The sequence below is a fragment of the Triticum dicoccoides genome, chromosome 7B (assembly GCF_002162155.2).
Source record: "Triticum dicoccoides isolate Atlit2015 ecotype Zavitan chromosome 7B, WEW_v2.0, whole genome shotgun sequence".
Taxonomy (NCBI): Eukaryota; Viridiplantae; Streptophyta; class Magnoliopsida; order Poales; family Poaceae; genus Triticum; species Triticum dicoccoides.
In genome coordinates, this window is record NC_041393.1 from 729011549 (window position 1) to 729030801 (window position 19253).

General features: G+C 48.0%; 1 protein-coding gene, 1 long non-coding RNA gene and 1 pseudogene across 2 annotated transcripts; all 3 read right to left on the reverse strand.

The window, feature by feature from the left end:
* Positions 1-539: 539 nt before the first annotated feature.
* On the reverse strand, positions 540-3290 carry LOC119340704 (annotated as a pseudogene).
* A 2495-nt stretch (positions 3291-5785) lies between these two features.
* On the reverse strand, positions 5786-6936 carry LOC119338300. The gene is made up of 2 exons (XR_005163908.1): positions 6860-6936; positions 5786-6155 (listed from the first exon to the last, which is right to left on the reverse strand). It is a non-coding gene; the product is annotated as an uncharacterized LOC119338300 (long non-coding RNA).
* A 4453-nt stretch (positions 6937-11389) lies between these two features.
* LOC119337368 (protein EARLY-RESPONSIVE TO DEHYDRATION 7, chloroplastic-like) lies at positions 11390-14634 on the reverse strand. The gene is made up of 4 exons (XM_037609492.1): positions 13784-14634; positions 12949-13115; positions 11936-12020; positions 11390-11829 (listed from the first exon to the last, which is right to left on the reverse strand). The coding sequence occupies exons 1-4, from the start codon at positions 14527-14529 to the stop codon at positions 11634-11636; spliced, it is 1194 nt and encodes a 397-aa protein (XP_037465389.1). The 5' UTR covers positions 14530-14634; the 3' UTR covers positions 11390-11633.
* Positions 14635-19253: the final 4619 nt, after the last annotated feature.

Consider the following 19253-nt stretch of genomic DNA (forward strand, 5'->3'; position numbering starts at 1 on the left):
ACGGCGGCGCTCGCCTTCGCTTGTTCTGGGAGAAAGACGACACGAGGGGAAGGGGGTGAAACGAAAGGGCAGATCGGATGGCTCTCGCTCGCTGCATCGGACGGCTGGGGCTGGACCGGCCCAAAGTATTGGGCCGGCGCACCGGCGCCTAGCGCTGCCCATTTTTTTATTGTTTTCTTACCTTTTATATTTTTGGAATGGATATTTTACTTACTTTTTGAAAAGGTTCACTGAGTATTAAAAATATGTTAACCTAGGGTACAAAATAGTTCGCACAACTTATAAAAGAAATTGATAGCATTCAACTGGTTGACAACCAGGAATGATCGATGGAATTAGAATATTCATGATAGTTAGTGCATGTTAAGTGAATGGCCGATCTCTGAACACTGAATTAGAGTCCCCAGCAAAACATTTATTTGCGGTGGTACCAGCCCATTCGGGTTCAAGTATTTGGCTGGAGGATGCTTTCATATTTCTTGAATTTATTTCGGGTTTTTTTCCACTACTATTTCAATTTGAAGATATGCTGGCTCAGTTCCTTGACATGCTGGTAGGGATAAGATCAGCATGCGTCTACGGATACGTGTATTTGTAGAGGCGAGTATGTGTTCGTCTTGTGACAGTCTACCTGAGAGGAGTGGAACGGTACATGGCCGGCTCAATGCCAGGCTGAGCAACACCACCACCTCAACAGATCATTCCCATCACAAAACAATCATTGGTTACAGATGCATCAACTACCTAGTGGACCTGCTGCTGCTGGCACACAGATTATTTGGATCCTCATTATCTGGCCGAGGATGTAGGACGGGCCGCGCGCCGCGCGGCGCCGCCGTTACACGCCTCCGTCTCCGACGATGACAACAGTGATGAAGACCACGTCCTGCCCGGTGCGGCGTCCATCGTGGCCTCCAGCACGGCGCGCGCCTCCTCGAGCAGCTCACCGGCCGGGTGACACGGCGCTCGGCCGTCGCTCACGGCGCAGCACCTCAGCCCGAGGAGCGCCACCTCGGTAGCCACCTCCGTCGGCCACCCCCCTGCGCTCGCGTCCACCACCTGGTGCCAGGCTCTGCCCCCGCCGCCGGCAGCGGCGGCCTCCAGTGACGCCTTCTTCGCCCAACGCGCCGGCAGGCCCGTGACCAGCCGGAGCAGCAGTAGGCCCAGAGCGTGCACGTCGGACTGCGGGGTCGGCTCACCCGTCGCGAGGTACCGCTTGTCCACGTACGCCAGCGCCTCGCGGCCGGCCCGCTGCTGCTCCGCCTGCGCCAGGAGCCCGCGCATGCCGAGGCCGGCGAGTTTAATGGAGGAGCGCCGCTCGTCGCCCTGATCTAGCAGGAGGATGTTCGTCGGACGAACGTCGCCGTGCACCGTCTTGGCTGACGCGTGGAGGAAGGCCAGCGCAGAGCAGACCTGGTGTGCCACGTGGCACCGCGCCATCCACGGCAGCGGCGGCAGCGTCCCGTTGCCTCCTTGGTCGAGGCGGTCCTCCAGGCTCTCGCCCCGCACGAGCTCGTGCACCACGGCGCGCGCCTCCGGGCACGCGCCAACGAGCGCCACGAGGCCAGGGTGCCTCACCCTGCCGATGGCCTCGAACTCGCGAGCGAACCGCGCCTCGCCGACGGCGGCATCGGGGGAGATGACCGTGACAGCGACGCTCATGCCGCGCAGGCTCCCTCTGTACACGCCGGCGCTGCCGATCCTGGCAGACTCGTCGAAACGGCCTGTCGCCGCCTCCAGCTCCAACAACCCGATCCGCAAGACATTGACACCATGATCACAATCTATTACGCCGGGCATGGATTCCACCACAGCTTCAGGTTGCGGGCGGGACTCTTCGGCCTTGAGCTTCTCCGCCAACGCATCGTCCATCTGCCTCGCATCACCCTCACATTGTAAGATCGAACGGACTGTTCACCACCCAGCGACAATTTATCTATCTCACACAATGGATATGATCCCGCCAAAGTCACATTGTTCATGCACGTACCGAGTCATGGTGTTGTGAGGGCGTGGTCGAGTCGTGGATGCCAACAGGCTCGTCGGCGCCATCGCCGTGGCGGTGCGACGAGGATGCCGATGTCGAGCAGTCGGAGGCGGTTGGGCGTGGGCTGGTGCTAGCCGTGGATGGCTCTCCTCTGGTCATCACGCCCTCTCCACTGGCCTCTCTGTACCGTGGATATCAAGAATCAACATTATCAGTTTACCACGTACCAGACACCTGGTGAGAATGTGTCATTTGAATGCAATGCTGACAGGACACCTGGTGCAGACGGGCTTGCCTTTGCAGACGAACCAGATCCTGCAAGAGGGGCTGGCCTTGAGCAGTACGGTGGCCGCCTTCTTGGACTTGGGCGCCCGCATCTTCCTGACAAGAACGTAACATCCATATCAAATTGTCCGCACGCAGCAAGAGGCAGGACGACGGTAATGTGTGGTGAGCTCGGTGACCACACACACATACCTCGAGTAGGACCGGTCAGCGGCGGCGCCCATGACGAGCTCGCCGACGCCATGGTCGGCGAGGAGCTGCACCAGCCCCTCCGCCACGTCGTCGCCGGACACGATGACCTTGCGCGCCAGGACCTGAAGGGCCCATAGCCACCACAACCACCGAATGATTAACGCGATCGGGTCGGGAGTTCAATCAGTTGAGCCACCTAATTTGCTGCTGATGACATTGACTTCTGAACAAACGAACGAAGAATGGGAACGAACCCGGTGGGTTTTGCAGATGCGGATGAGCTGGTCGAGCGCCTCGCTGGCCTCGTCCTCCTCAAACTTCCTGCATGCGGCCACCATGGCTGCTCCCACCTGGCTCACCGGCACCCACGCCCCCACTGCACCCATCCATCCATCCACCGGACGAGATCATAAGCTACTTGCTCCTGCCATTGATTTGGAGGAAGTAATTGATGAAACACTTACTCATGTTGATGCGGTGCGGCGGGCGGTGGACGTGGGCGAGCACGAGGCGGCGGCCGGGGAAGTTGGCCAGCACCCACCGCAGGTTCGCCTTCCAGTTCCACTGCTCCTTCCCCACAGCGCAGTACACCTCGCCGGCGCCGGCTGCCTCCTCCATGTACCTAGCTATATCGATCGATGGATACTTCAAACTGAGCTTCGTCCTAGGGTTTCTTGCTCTCTCGGCAATGGCGAGCGGTGGAGAGGGCTGACAGAGACGATCGACGCGGGATGGAAGAAGCCAGCGAAAGAAAGAGAACACGGGAGGGAGGAGAGTATGTAGTGTGTACGTATTCCCGTTGACCAGTTTTTATCCTTTTGTACGAGAAAGCTAACTAGTCGCTATTTGGAAGGCCGTACAAGGGATGGGGATGGGGATGGGCATGGGATATCCTAGGTGAATATGCTCCCACTATACTCGCAGCATGAAAAAAAACTTTGACAACCAATTATTAGATGTTTCTTAGTATCATGGATCACTGCATGACATTCACGATGAAGCATACTTAAACTCAGCTACATAATTGATAATCCACACATTTGACCAAAGAAACAAAATGCTATAAAATGGAGCATCTAGCTAGTTAGCCCTAAATTATTGCCCTTTTCTAATGAGGAGTTCCCTTGATTATTACTCCCTCCGTCCCATAATATAAAAGGGTTTTTGATACTAAAACGCTCTTAGATTATAGGACGAAGGGCAAAAAAACGTTTTTATATTATGGGACAAAGAGAGTACCAATCATGTTCATGCCACATAGAATTATGGCCCGGTCATTCCGTAATAAAGAAAGGCCCAAGCTCAAATCGATACAGATCTACTAATTAAGTTTAAAGGAAATGAAAAGAAAATGCTTTGCCAAGATCAGACGAATTCAGTTTGGCATTCTATATTTGCATCATTGCGGCTTGGACTTGGATTGGACATGACGTCACCAAGCTGGTCCAACAATACTATGATAAATGTATCACTCTTCCTCGCCTTATATAAACACATATACTCGCTTATTTTTGAAAGACTGGTCTCTAGTTGCCGCCGGAACTTTAGGTCTATCGGCCTCCGTAATATCATCTACAAAACCGTCTCAAAATCAATTGCTAATAGACTAAAATCTCACCTCCCAACAACATTCATCCAATGCAGCAGACTTCCACGCAGGTCGCTAAATTTATGAAAATGGACAAACCTGGCTTTTTTAAAAAACTTTAGCACATTATGAATCAAATAAAAATTACCTCCCTTTGACATCGTATAAAGGCTCCGCCAATTATTAAGATCGAAGGGGGTATTATAAAATGGTCCATTTTGCATGACGCCCAAGGTGTCGTGCTAGCCCCGGTCGTCATGCTATCTAGCATGACATCCCAGTCCAAGCCATGCAAATGGATCATCTTATGAAGAAAAAAATTTGAATCTGGTTCATTCTATGCTAAAGTTTCAGAAAAGAGCCAGATATGTCCACTTTCACGCAAAATTTTCACTTATATCTTTCTTTCTTAAAGGAAAATTACTCACCGGGATCCGCAGGACATTTGGAGGGGCTTTGGTCGTTTATGTTCTTGGAATTGCAACTAATAACGTGCATGAAGTGAGTCAAAGAAAAAATAACGTGCAAGAGAGAGAAGCCACCACATAGATCAGGTCTGAATAGTTAATATGGGTAGGGTCTTCCCTAGAAAAATGGTAGGGTTCACCCTCCACCGAGTTGTGAAGATCTGAGGGCTAAGCTTGTTAAGTATATTATAAATCAATGGTCAGATATTTTTTATTATTGTGAATTTTTCTAGTATATCTCTCTATTTTTTATCCGTATTTTGCTTTTGATGTAAAGAAATATTAGATCTTTTAGATAATGTAATATAAGACGGAAGAGGATTTGTAGCCTCGATGCTCCACACCCCTATATGAACATTAAATCAAAATAATACCGTCGAATTTCAAAAAAAAATCTGAGGTTTTAGGATATGAAACCTGGATGCCCAATCTATACTTTCATGTAAAATTTCGTGAAAAAATATACCAGGAAACGTATCCGTGGCAAAAAAGACAAAAAATATTCTATGTATAGAAAAAAGAACTGTTTGTATGGATTTTAGTTCAGAGTGTATCTTTTTCGCCACGAATACCTTCACTCATATTTTTGTATGATACTTCGTACGGGAGTATATTGGGAACCTAAGTTTGAGATCCCAAGATTCCAGATGGATGGATAGGCGGACACTGGTATCCCCACCCCACCAGGGTTGGTAATCGCATTTATTCCTTGATTTATTTCAGGATTTTCAGCGATGTGCATTCAGCGGGAGGAGATGTTCCCGTTGAATACGAGGCGCCAACTTCGATGATATGTTGGCTCGGTCTCCCGAAGATGCTCATAGCGATAGGCTGTGTGTCTGCGTTTATTGAAATGAGTGTTAAAAAAATTATTGTGTTAAAAAATTATTTCAGTTTTTTCTGCATTTTCTTGCTATTTTTTAATTTAATTTTCATCAATGGGCAAAGCACTCAAGTGCTCCTGCGTATTTTCCAATACTAGATGACCAGCTGCGCCAAATGGCGCAGAGACCTGTTTAAAACCATGTTCGTGTGGAAAATATTAGCATTTTTTCAATAACCGTATATTTGAGTACATTTGGCAAGAACTTATACCCCTATATATAAAGGAAATTAAATGCAAATATTTTCTTAAGGTAATAATGCCACAAATTAGATCATCGGTAGGTCAAGATAATTGAGTCTGCAATTAGGAACTCCGAGTAGCTGTAAACTTGCATTAAAAAAAGAGTAAACAATAAAATGTACCTAATACATGAACTTGTGAACATTGTGTACAAGAAAAGTTAATAGAAATAGTGGTCAATTACATCATATAATTTGGTTCTATACTCTTGTGTATATATCCTGAATCCTACCCCATTGTGATCAACTCTTTGTCCTTCGAATCGAATGGCACAGCTACTGTCCCTTGTGGAAAAAGAAAGGGGGACTTTGTAATGCCCATAAATGCAAACTTATAATTGAAAAAAAAACACAAGCACCATATATAAGGATATATTACAAACTACAATGTAGTTTGTAGGCTCATTCTTCAATTGACATTCTGGACATCAAATCAAAATTATGAGGTATTGCTGTGAATTGCAAAACTTCTAAACCAGGTGCTAGCCTCAGAACATCCTTCAATATGTACCTACCACAAATTATAGTCAGATTAATAAAATATATATCCCTTTTTAGAAGCGGAAAGACACAACCATCTAAAATAGAGAAACTTGGCGGCATGCGGAATAAAGAAGATATTGCTCATGCTCGCTTGAGACAAGGAATATAGCTAAAGAATTTTCCAAACCCTGAGAACAAACTACAATAAACAGCCAATAAAATTCTAATATTCTACATATGCTGGACACATGGATGTTACTACAAAAAGGGAAGGCATCAACAAGCATAAGTATCTCAATTGTTAGCTACCAATATTAGCAAATATTCTGTTATGGGAAACTATTTGATGGTAGAAACTCTGAAAGACGCAAATAGTCATTCTTCACATCATCATCTTGCTGGTGACCAAATAAACACTATTGTTTCATTATGTCATGACAAGCTATATCAAACGCATTGTCTCCTTTCATTATGACAAACAATCTTACTATCAATGGATATGTTCTGGAAAAAGTTTTTTTAGTTCTCACAAATCTGCACATGTTCTCGCAAACTGTATGTAACATGTGCAGCTTTTAGAGAACTAAACAAGCTTTGTATAGAACATGTGTAGTTCAAGGCATTATTTTAGAAAGTCTAGCTGCGTCGAAAAAAACTTGAAACCAACACTGTAAAAAAGCGTGCCGAGGACTATCAAAAATTTGAACCTGGTCCAAGCACTTCCTAAAATACCTTGTTATGTTCTCTATGAGTGCACTCATTAATCTGTCAGCTGGTGTCATAAAGAGCATCTGCGAGACACTTTTGGCTGTGCAGCAGCTAGTGTCATGTAAAAAGGGGTGGAATCATCAGGTGAAGATTTTGCATCCCTAAGTATAACTAATAAGGATATTGCACTCCCTCCTGGTTCTCCTACCAGCAAACAATCATATCAACATATGAACAATCATATCAACATATGAACCACATAGTTGCTGGAAAAACAATGGTTTCTAGGTGGCTGCCTCGTTTCCGAGAGAGAGAGAGGAAGAGCATGGGGCAGCCGCAGCTCGGCGTCGAGGAGGCACAGAGACGGCCGGCCCCCCACCTCCCTTATTCTTATTGGGACAACACAAATTTTATGAGAAGATAACACACAAGAGATGTTTGATTTCTGGATACACGCACTTTCTGGATTGTGCGCATTTAAGCATGGAACAACATTCCAAGGAGAGCCATTGCAGGGCAAGAAAGTAAACCAACAATCAATAAAGAGAAGTGAGTTCATATCATATAGGTTTAGCAAGAAAAGCTAACATTTGCTATAATAAATGGATATTTGATATTTCTCATGCAGAACTCTGCTTGTGCCTGAAATACCATTTATATGATTAACGATATGGACACTTTATTATCTTCTAGGAGCAATAAAATATGAGTTCAGAACGGTACAGAATGACATGAATAGAACGTGTGTACCTTTGAAGCCAAGGTGCTGCAGCCCGTCGCAGGCGTCGAGGGCCACCACATCAGAAAACTTCGCTCCCCACCCCATCGAGAGAAGGCCGCCGCCGTGATGGATGGGTGTGGGGCTAGGGTTCTGCCCCCATCCATGGCCTTCCTCGAGGACCAGGTGGACGACGGCGCGCTGGTGCCGGTGCCGCTGCGGATCTGGGCGTCACCCAAATATCAAATTCGTCACCCAAATCAGCCAAAAAAATGTCACCCTAATTAACCAAATACATCAAATCAATCAGGATTACTACCAAGAATCAGAGCAAAAACGAATGGATATGGAGGTCACAACCTCTACATAAATGTTACTAAAGTATCCTTCATTCATATTCTGGTCCATGCACAACCATTCAGGTCTAGAAGTCACAAACTCCCCAAATAAAATGTTACAGGAAACAGAAATCCCAAGTGTGTTCAGTCCAGCACACAATTTTTTTTCTGAAACAGAAAAGTAAGGAATGAGTATCAGAAACCAACATATGTGGGCTAAAAGGGGAACAAGCATACATTTGTTCCGACCAGAGGCATGATGTAGACTATTCGATCTCAGTGCACAGCCTGGAACAAAACAGAAAATTACAATATAGACACAAAAGGGATTCAAGAAGAAGGTAGAAATAAGTAACAAGATAGAGGGATCCTATCCAAATAGTGAACTGCATTTTTATAGTTTAGACCAACAGGAAATGGGGAATATTGCCTTGACTAAGGATTTGATACATTGTTGTCAGGTAGCAGGGGTTGTGGATTGATACTTTTTGCATGGATGTCAACAGAAAATTTAGTTCATGCACCTGTAAATATCGCCATGGCGGCTATTCCTGTCAGCATTAAGAATCCAGTATGCTACAATCAATCGCTGGTATAGGTCTGTAGACGACCACAACAACAAAAGCATAAATGGTAGGACACTACACCAAAACAAACATAAGAGTGCACAATAGAGAATGCAGAAATACCATTAGAAGTTGTGGTTATCTATCCCTTCAGTCTTGAAGCTCGGCGGATAGCATGTCTGTTCATTTGATTGAGAAGTATGCATTATTTGGCATGTCTTCTAACCTTTAACTGAAAACAACCCAATAAAAGAGTGAGGCCATCCAGCACATGAAATATATTTCTGAAATCACAAAACGATGGCAGCTAATGTGCTAAAATCTGAAATACGTTGTGGCCATCTTAAGGTGGATATATGAGCAATCAATCTGCTCGTCGACCTCAAATTATCTTACTGAACTGATTAACCACTTCCAGAGCTTCTCCTCACAATAGAACTAACTTGTAAATAAAAGATAAAGAAAACAGAGGAAGAGTACTATCATATTTCAAAATCCTCAGTGGATGAGCTGGTAACGCAACGTGTTAAGAAGAAAAGTCTTAAAAAAGGACATTTTGTAACTCAAAACCAAATAGGGTTGTAACTAAAGGTTAATTCCATATCAGTATTTAGAAAAGTGAGTGAGTTGGTACATGGTAGATAGGATCAATGTGAACCAATAGTATTACTTGGATGCAAAAGGTGACACTTCAAATTCATGTTAAGATGAGAAACACCAGATGCGGCAAATAATAAATCAGGAAATCCTTATACCGAGCCTTGGATTCATCATACAGAGTAAATTTGTGTCAGGACAGTAGAGAAATCTCACGAGCTGAGATAAAAAATAAAAATGGTAACCGTCAATGTTGAAGACTGCTCTGCCAGAAAACACATATCAGCATGTATGCCTTTTCCAGGGCACTAAAAAATCCCACAGTAATAGCATAATCTGAAGGTTTCAAAATATTCATGAAGGAAAGATTTGTAAACACGCATATCATATTTAATCGAAGTTCAGACTGACTTTGTCGGTGTATCCTTTGATTCTTCTATTCCAAAAAAAACGGTCTCACATCTTCTTTGCTTCCTTGCACATGAAACCCCAAAATATTCATGAAGGAAAGATTTGTAAACACGCATATCATATTTAATCGAAGTTCAGACTGACTTTGTCGGTGTATCCTTTGATTCTTCTATTCCAAAAAAAAACGGTCTCACATCTTCTTTGCTTCCTTGCACATGAAACCTCAATTGTTGCACGTATCTGTAGACCATCTACATAAGAAGGAAGAAACATGTTAGAGTATACTACAGAGGAGTTTTACAGCAGGCAAAATATGACTAAAGATTTCTGAGTACAGTACAAAATTTCCACTAAAACTGCAGGGGAGTTACCTGCCCAACTAAATTCAAGTTTTTTTTCTTCCTACCTAACAATGGGAGTGTTAAAGTGAAAAGAAAGCAAAGTGTTCAAGTGTTCTAAGTTCTGAATCCTAACAATCATTCCTCAAATAAGAAAAAAAATCTTAGCAGGCTAATTTCTAAACTGTAAGTTCAAGTTCAGATCAGTGTTTCACCATGCATTCACGGACATGGCTTCCTTGGGCAGAGCGGCACCATGCAAAACCCTATATAATTTTCATCATCTTCAAGTTCGGACCACTCCACAAACTGTAGGTTTCTCTGAGGCTTAGTAGGAAGAAAAGAGATGGGAATTTGTGTACAAGTGTGTGTGCCTTACCCAATTAGATTGAACCTAAATCATAGCATAGGGGAATCAATCCTGTTCTTGGAACGAATCACCATAAATCAGTGGAATCCATCAAACCCTAGCCTAATTTACTGAACCAAATCTGAACCAAACTAATCTGGCTTGAGCAAAGGAAGAGGTAGAGGAAGTAGGTTAATACCTTGAGCTTGAAACGATGTCGTCGGCGGGATGCTCAACCTAATCCTCTCGTTCGCGCCCTGCGCCTCCACTGCCCTGGTTCGCACCCTTCCCTTCTCCCATTCCATCCCTTCCCTTCTTGTTCAGGCCCTTGCCCTCTCTCTCGGTCGCCGCTTTTGTGAGGGAGGAGGCGAGCTCTTCTGCAGGAGCCCGATTTGGTCGGCTCCGCTCGATCTGGAGCCTCCCCTCCCCTTCACTTCCCTTCCCTTCCTTTGGAGAGGAAGGAAGGTGAGGCTGGAGCGGCGGTGCTGGAGGGAGAGGAGGCCGCCGGTGTTTGGGTTGGATGGTTGGGAGTCGAGGCAGAGGAGAGAGGAGCGGTGGTGGTTGGGGGTCGCGGGAGAGGAGAGCGGCGGCTAGGGTTCGTGCGCGTGGGGAGCGTTCCTTTCGCTGTCGCTCGCTGTACGGCTCGGGGCAGAAGGGGATTGGGGGCTAGGTTTGGACCGCTCGCTCGCTGTGGCGCCCGCCGCCCGATTTATACCCCTGCACGTGAAAAGACCAAAATGCCCTCGGCAGGAAACGAAAATTACAGTCGGTGGCAGCAGCGATTTAAAGGCGACGTGGCTGGCTTCGTTGTGACTACCAACCCCTTCATCCTTTATAAGTTAGATAAGACGTTTTAGATTACTACTTTAGTACAGATCTAGAAGGTCTTATACTCCCTCCGTTCCTGGATATAAGGTGTATAGTTTTTTGAGAAAAATACCAAAATATAAGGTGTATTGCATTGCGCCACTCATTTGGATATTTTTTTTAGGGATTTGATTACATTTCCTTATATCAAGGAAGCTCCTCTATTTTCTCATGTCAATTAGTCAGGTGAAATCTTGCCCAAAACTTGTGAAATTTTCCCTTCATGTGCGTTTTTTAATTTCCGTGCCAAAAACTATACACCCTATATTTAGGAATGGAGGGAGTATTATTTTACAGAGGGGATAATAGATGGATAGATTTTGGTAAGTCACGCTTACGCCTTCAGCATTACAGCAAATGAAATGAAGGGTAAACACCACAATAACAGCAGTAAAATTCAGCGATTAACCTACTCCATTTCATCGACTTACAGAGCACAGAACCAAACCAAGCAACAGATACTCAACTAGGAAGCACATCAGCGGAGGGAAAGACATGACAGGCAGGTTGTTCTCTGTTTCCAGCACATATATCTACAAGCTGCTACACATATGCAAGCTTCTGATCTCGTCAGGCCCCGATACGACCGGCTGCGGCGAAGACTCCTTCAGACCCTACTTGCTCTTGCTGCTCTTCGACCTAAGTTCCGCGGCCCCGGCCTTGATGCTGGACTTGGCGAGCGACGTGGGTTTCAGGACGCTCTTCGGGTTCAATGCCTGCCGGAGCTTGAACACGGCCCACGCCGTCCCGATGGCGTGGCCTGCAGCGTCGAGCCCTTCGTTGGTAGCCGCAGCAGCTTTCTCTCCGTACCTGACGAACAAAGAAGAAGCATGGTGTGAGGGGAAGTGCCCAATGTTCTGGTCCAAGAACCAAGAGAGGGAGTAGAAACAAGGTTGCGCGGTAGAATAAAACGTACTTGTGAGATACAAGACCGGTCGTCACCGTCGACGATGTTGATAGCACATCCTTCCCAGCCACTTCTACGGCGTCGGAAATCTTGCCTGTTGACACGAGTAGAAGATACATAAGCAGGATGGAACAATAGAATACCAGAAGAAAGTAAGTTCCCCTGTTACTTTCAAGAATGATGTTCAGGCACACAGAAATTCCATACAACTAAAAGTTAGAAACAACTGAGCAGATTATTTGATAGAAACTATTTTGCAAGAGCAAGTGCAGATCACAATGTGCTCCTAGGAGATCATGTTATCACTAACAAGATTCACAGAAATGTTCCATGAGAGCCGGCATCCCTAAATATTCAGATTTAAGGAGCCCCAAATATTCAGATTTAAGGAAGTATAGTGGCAGTTGGCAAGAGAGCTGACTCCACTATATTGAGGCAAGTTCAACTAGCATATAGAGTAAACAATAGCCATTTTCACTGTATAGAACTTGACGGCATCACCACAGGGTGAGTGTCTGTACTATAAGTAATCGCTGCCACGTGTCTGTACTTAAGTAATTGCTGCCAGTGATTTCGCTATGAATATGGTGCCAGTAGCTGATAGCTCAACTAATATTGACAACCTTTTTGTGAAGAGAAGCAGCAGCAATTAACCATTTTTAATGTAGGACTGAAGCAAGACATAATGTGTATAACATGGAGAATGGAGGGTACAAGGAAAAGAGAATTGCCAACCGATTTACTCCCCTTCCTAATTGTAGAATACCAGGGGTTAAATGGCCACTAAAGGACACCCACAGGCTGCTTACTTTCAACTAGTAAAACTTAGGTGATGTTTCTACACTTCTGTAGGCAAGTTCAAATTAAATGTGCCCCTTTGGTATATTGTTCATGTTTCACGGTATAGTGAAAGTTGGCATCTTTTTCATGATTCACATGGCAAATACCTTACCGACAGCACAAGATGTACTACAAGCAATATTAACTTAGGTCACATTATTTTCAAGAAAAGGATCACATACCAAATCCATCAAGCGAAGCAAGAATAACCTCTCCAGGCAATAGGCTGAAGAACTTCTTGCCAGCTTTTGAGTTAACCAATGAGCTTGTAACAGAGCTAGTAAGCTTCACAACTCCAGACAGTATTCCAGTTGCCACTTTCTCGGACATTTTTGTCACCTTTTTAGCCCTGCCAGCAATCACATGCACATATTCTTTAAGACCAACAGTACCAGAAATATGTATTTAACTGAAATTACATATTCTGTGTAATTAAGCACAAGGAAGCCTAAAAACATAAAAGCAGAGCAAGGCCAGAAATCTCAAAATGAAACAACACAATCAGCCTAAGGAGCACAAGTTTAAGTTAGTCCAGTTGCAAAATTCATCAAAATGCAGGTGTCTACAATGAAAGAGTCTTTTGACATGAGTGCTTGTGATTCTGCCTATATGACACAATATGCAATCACGGCATCAAGCTATAGCTAGAATTCACCAATCACCATACAGAACAGGACTAACCAGCCAAGTTTAACATAGCACCAGGGATGTCAAACAGCAGAACAAGTAAAACAAGTGCAGGTGTCAGCACGATAACATGATTAATTTGGGGGAGATTATCCATACTAATCATAAAGATTTTTAACATGACTGAAATACCACCGAATGGAAATGAGATACCCATTGAGGCACATTGTATCACGATTTAAGCTACTAATCTAATCTAACTATGAACTGTGATGTGCCCAAAACATGAAGCATTTACTGATTTATGAATCACAAATTGCACTGAATAAGTTCGCATGACTGCAAATTAGAAACAGATTCAGTATGAAGAACTGAGAAAGAAAGCACTACCTTTTGATCCGCCGGAGCATCTCCGGGCTGACCTCGGCCTCGGTATCGCCGGGCTGGATCCTCTTCCTGAGCACCTCCTGCCCCCACCGGAGCCGGTCGACGGTCATCACCCCGCACCACAGGATCCCCCTGGCCACGTTCTCGGCGCCGGACGCGATGGCCCTGGCCACGGCGCTGCCGTACTCCTCGACGTTGGGCGCGACGGCGGTCCAGTACGCGGCGGCCTCGACCTCGCCGCGCACCCCGCCGGCGAGCCCCTCGCTGCCGGCCACGGAGTGGGCGGAGAACCTGGTGTAGGCGGCGAGCAGGGCGTCGAGGCGCGGGTCGGGGGCGGAGAGCGTGAGGCCGTAGTGGAGCGGGTCGGGGGCCGGGTCGTCGGCGGAGGCGGGCACGGCGAAGGAGAAGGAGTAGTGGCGCGGGTCGAGCTTGACGGCGGCGACGTCGCGGGCGAGCGGCCACTGGACGGCGCCGAGCGCCGCGATGGCGGCCAGGGAGGTGTCGCCGGCGCGGATGCGGTGGAGGGAGAGCTCGCCGGCCGCCAGCGGGTGGCTGCGCTGGCGGTCGATTAGGTGGAGCTGCGCGCCGGGGACGCGGAGCAGCACGTCGTCCGAGGGCGGCGGCGCGTCGGGGGAGGCCGGGGACCGCGGGATCTCGGGCGGCGCCAGGTCGGCCATGGTGAGCGACGGGTAGAGCGGCGGCGCCGACGGGGCCGGGGTACTAGGGTTGGCGGGGTTGTAGGAGGCCATGGGGGATTGCAATGCGGGAGAGATTTAAGGCGGGGAGGAGTGGCGGAGGAGGAGGAGGGAGAGCCGTGGGGATTGGGGAAGACGACGGCGACGGCGACGGCACGTCGGCGGTGGCGTGGCCCCTTGTATAGGGGATCCCCGGCCGCGTGCGTGGCGACGTGGCGTTGGGCGGCCGGGTCCACGCGGTTGGGAGTGGTGGGGCCCGGCTGCGCGGCTGGGTTTGTTAATTGGTTGGGTTGTGCGATTCCGGGCGCTGCTCTCTGGTCTATGACTGGTGGGGCCAACCCTTTGTTTGCTTAGCTTACTGATAGTATGTCGACCCCACTGTCGGTGAGGTGGCTTCGTTGGGAGCTGACGCGGGGGCTCGTTTCACCACCAATAGCGGTGGGCTGTGCGTGGGTGCACTCGTAGACGTACCCCAAGCATGGAGTTTTCCTCCATGACGAAGCAACCTCAAGGACAAGATCAATCAAATATCGGTTGACGGTTGACACCACAGGAAAAATACAGATATGACCTAGGAGGATGTTACTTCTCCTCGAAAATATAGTGTCAATGAATCTCTAGAAATCATTTTAGCAGCTCAAATTGAACTGCTAACAGGACATATATTATGGTACAATGCGAGTATAGAAGATCAGGGGATGGGTTATAGGGGTAATTAGGGTGGCCCATTTCCGGAAAGGAGGGGGGTGTGGACAGTCGCGGATCTAGGATTTGAAGTTACCCGGGGCGAAATTTTAATAAAAGAAGCAAAAAATCAAGGCCACGATACAGTTAAATAACACAATCAACAATATTAGTTCGCCATGTGGTATGCATTTAGAGGCAAGACGATCAACAAGATCAAAGTAGTTTCATTCTAAAGAACTAAGCGAAAAATATATAAGGTGAAGATTCATATAAAGTCTAATTTGCCGAAAAAGGCTTTCGCCCCACTTTATATATAAAGCAATGATCACCAGCATCCGATACAAGAAGGGAACGAGTTTCGCCGCCGCCGATCCGTCCGAAGATAGAGCAGGTTTTCACCCCGGCCACCACTCACCGCCACCGAACGCCACACCCCGGCTACCACGCCGCCCACACGGCCGTGGTAACCGGGCAACACCAAGCCACGAGCTCTGCCCATGAGCACCGCGGAACCACCACCAGGACCGCCGCCCCAGCATCCAAGACCTTGTCACCACCTCACTCGAGATCCGCCGCTACCCCAACCAAAGCACATGGACGGCCCCCAGCTTGGCCTTCATCGACCCGTTCTGCGGCATTGGGCGCGAGACGAGCTCGGTCCTGCTACCGGGCACGAGACAAGCATGGTCCTGCTGCCGGGCGCGAGACGAGGTCAGTCCTGCTGCCGGGCGCGAGACGAGCTCGGTCCTGCTGCCGGGTGCGAGACGAGTGATGGACCACAGCGGGGGAAGGCCAGCCCTTTGACGAAGATAGCGGCCGGACGCCGCGAAGATGGCTCGAAGGTAGAACCAGGCCGCCTACAAACGAACTGACGCCAGAAATCCAGCCGCCGCCGCAGTCACCCCGCCGAGCCGCCGTGATGCCAGCGCGACGAATGGAAGCCACCACCAGAGAGCTGAGCCGCCTCGCCGCCACCGCCCACAGCCGGAGCAGCAGCCACGCCGGGCTAGTGCCCCAACCCGCGCCGCCCGGCAAGCTCAAAGCGTGAGAGACGCGGGCACGCACAACCACCGGCCGCCGCAACCACCAGCAGACCCCGCCGGGGGGCCAAGACGAATCCGCCGGCGACCAGTCCAACCACCACACCGGACCACCACCAGCGCACGCAGCCACCGGAGGCGGCCGGCCCGCGCCGCCACAGCCCGTGCCGCCCGCAACGGCGGCTGGAGGAGACGCCCCAGTCCAGATCGGATCTGGCCGCCCCTCGTCACCACCCCGAGCACACCCCGCCGCCACAGAACACCGCCGGCACCCCACGCCAGGAGCAGAGCCCATCCTGCCGCCAAGGAAGCCCAGGGCGCCGCCGAGCCGCCCAGATGCCGCGGCGCCCCGGTCCAGCAGCGCGCCTCCACGCAGGAACGCCGGCCCGCGCCAGGGAGAGACGAGGCCCCGCCGCCGCCAGCACCTACCGGGCTTTGCCCGGCGGCGCAGACCGGCGGCGGCAAGGGGAAGGAGGGGGAGGAGGAGGCCTAGAGGCCGGCGGCAGGTGAGTCCCCTCGGTCGCTCGCGGGAGCGACGCGAGGGGAAGAGGGCGACTGAAGTGACCCCAATATTATAAAGTCTAATTTGGACTCATGCTTCTAGAATGGTTGGATTTTCTTCGGATTCACAAGCTCAAGGTCCGGGCTGATTTACCGGAAATCAATCTGCTTCATCTTTTTTAGGTCCCTATAATATTAGTTTTGTAACTAAAATTTTGGCACTCCTATTAAACTTTCAAGAAAGAATTAGTGTGACAACAAATTATAGAATGACATAATTGAAGAGAGGAAGATTAGGGGAGAGCGAACGAATCTGCTCCATGCTGAAGTACTCTGCAGTTTTGAGCAGGGAATCCTACTCCCGTGCGAATGGCATCAGGAAAAGGTGGACTCCCTTCTCCTTCTCCACCCAGCACTATCGGTCGGACCTGAACAGCGCCGTCGTGCGGGTAACAGTGGAGGGTGTCAGATCAAGGTGGCGAGGCATCCGTACACGGCGTGATCAGTTCCATGATGGATAGGAATTGGGAACGTCAAGGTCAGGCTGGGGTACAAAAAATAATGGGCTCATCTATCTTCAGTTGGGCCTTGCTTGACTGGCCCATCTCCAAGCGAATCATTTCTTTCCTCTTCTCTCGGGGAGCTCCTAGTTGGGGCTGCATGCGCCAGTTTCCTAAGCTGACGCCCACGCACCATCGCCCGTGGGCCAGCCCATTTAGGCGAGTGCTCGCTGGTTGTTCCGTCGATCGATACACTGATCGATTTATCGGTCGCAACCCCGGAAAAACTAGTCAACCGTTAATTCATATAAAAATCTGAAAAATTCGCCAAAAAAGAAAAGTTTTATGAATTTAAAAATATGCACGGACTTTGAACAACATTTAACAAATTTAAAAAAGTTCACTGAATTTGAAAAAAATCATACTATTTGAAAAAAGTTCATCGAAGTCAAAAGATTCATCGATTTTGAAAAAAGCCCATCAATTTTGAAAAAAGTACATCGAATTTGAATAAAGTTCGATGAATATAAATTAAAGTTCAACAAATTTTTAAAAAATTTCATTGATTTTCAAAATTCCAATGAATTTTAAAAATTTCATTGAATTAGAGAAAAGTTTGTCAAATTTGAAAAATAAGTTCATAGATTTTGAAAAAAGTTCGTCAAATGTTGAAAAATGTTCATAAATTTTGATAAAAAACTCATCAATTTTGGAAAAAAATTCATGGATTGTTGTAAAAAACGTTCATTGATTTTGACGAAAAATTTCATCGATTTACAATCGCGCAATTGAGAAAAAGAAAAAAGAACAGAAAAAGAAAAAGAGATGCGGACTAGGGAAAGAACAAAAAGGACAGAAGTAGTTTCTTTCCATAAGTTAGCGATGGCCCTAGTGGTCTAGAGTATGATTCCTGGGCGCGCGCACCATTTTTATACTCCCCTGGTATTTTAGAGTATAGATTCACTCCTTTGATATTTTAGAGTATAGATTCACTCATTTTGCTCCGTATGTGGTTCATAGTGAAATCTCTTTAAAGACTTATATTTAAGAACGGAGGGAGTACTTTAGAACGAAGTCCCAAATAGGAAAGCAATACCCTCCCTCGTTATGCTCATCGATTAGACTATCTGGAAGGGGAATGCCCGCGTCTTCTGGACACAAGTCTACTCCTCCGCCGGTTCTCCTCACAATACAACCCTTTAACGGTCGCGGTATGGGCGCCTCCTCACGGTGTCCACGTCGACAGGAAAGGACAAACGGGAGCAGAAAAAAAAGTAAACAATGCAACGGATCAACACACCATCGTTTCCTTCCCTGCGAAGGCAACTCCCCTGTCAAATCGCCTTCTCCTCCCTCCTTCCCTCATCCCTGCGCCGCCACCTCCGCCACTTCTCCTCTCCCCTAGCCAAGCTCGAGCCCTCCGCCGTCCCCTCCTCCTTGAGCACCTCTCCCTTCCTCTAAAGAAGGAACACGGGCCCGCCGCTACACCTGAGCCGCCAGAAGGTCGTCGGGTGGAGGTGTCCCAGGTCTGGAAGCCTCCGGAGTCGTTGTCGCTGTATGGAGATGGGTCGGCAGAGGATGATGGTGTTGGGGTCAGGAGGGCAAAGGCGCCGCCGACGCTGATGTGGAGGTTGAGGCCTCTCCCGCCGTTGTCTCCTTTTCGAGGCTGTCCGACTTGGCCGACGGCCTCGACTAGGTGCTCATGGCTGCTGGCGCACTCGCTACCGCCGCCCACGGCGCATCACTCGTCATCGGCCTGCACTATTTCAGGAGGTCCTTCAATTTGGTCGACACTGAACTGGTTCAGTGTGTTCTCCACAGCCTGCTCCTCGACTAATTTATGCAGGTAAACCGATGCTTCACATGCTCTTCTCTTAATCATGATATTTATTGCCTGAGACACCCCAAGGTCAATTCAGCAACAAATGTCTTTAGGTTCCAGTTTATTCCTACAAATTGAAGTGGTAAAGACCGTTTCCTGCGCGCGTGTTCCACTACTGTCCTATATATACAGCGAGCAGGGAAACCACCGAATCATACAGAGCAAAGC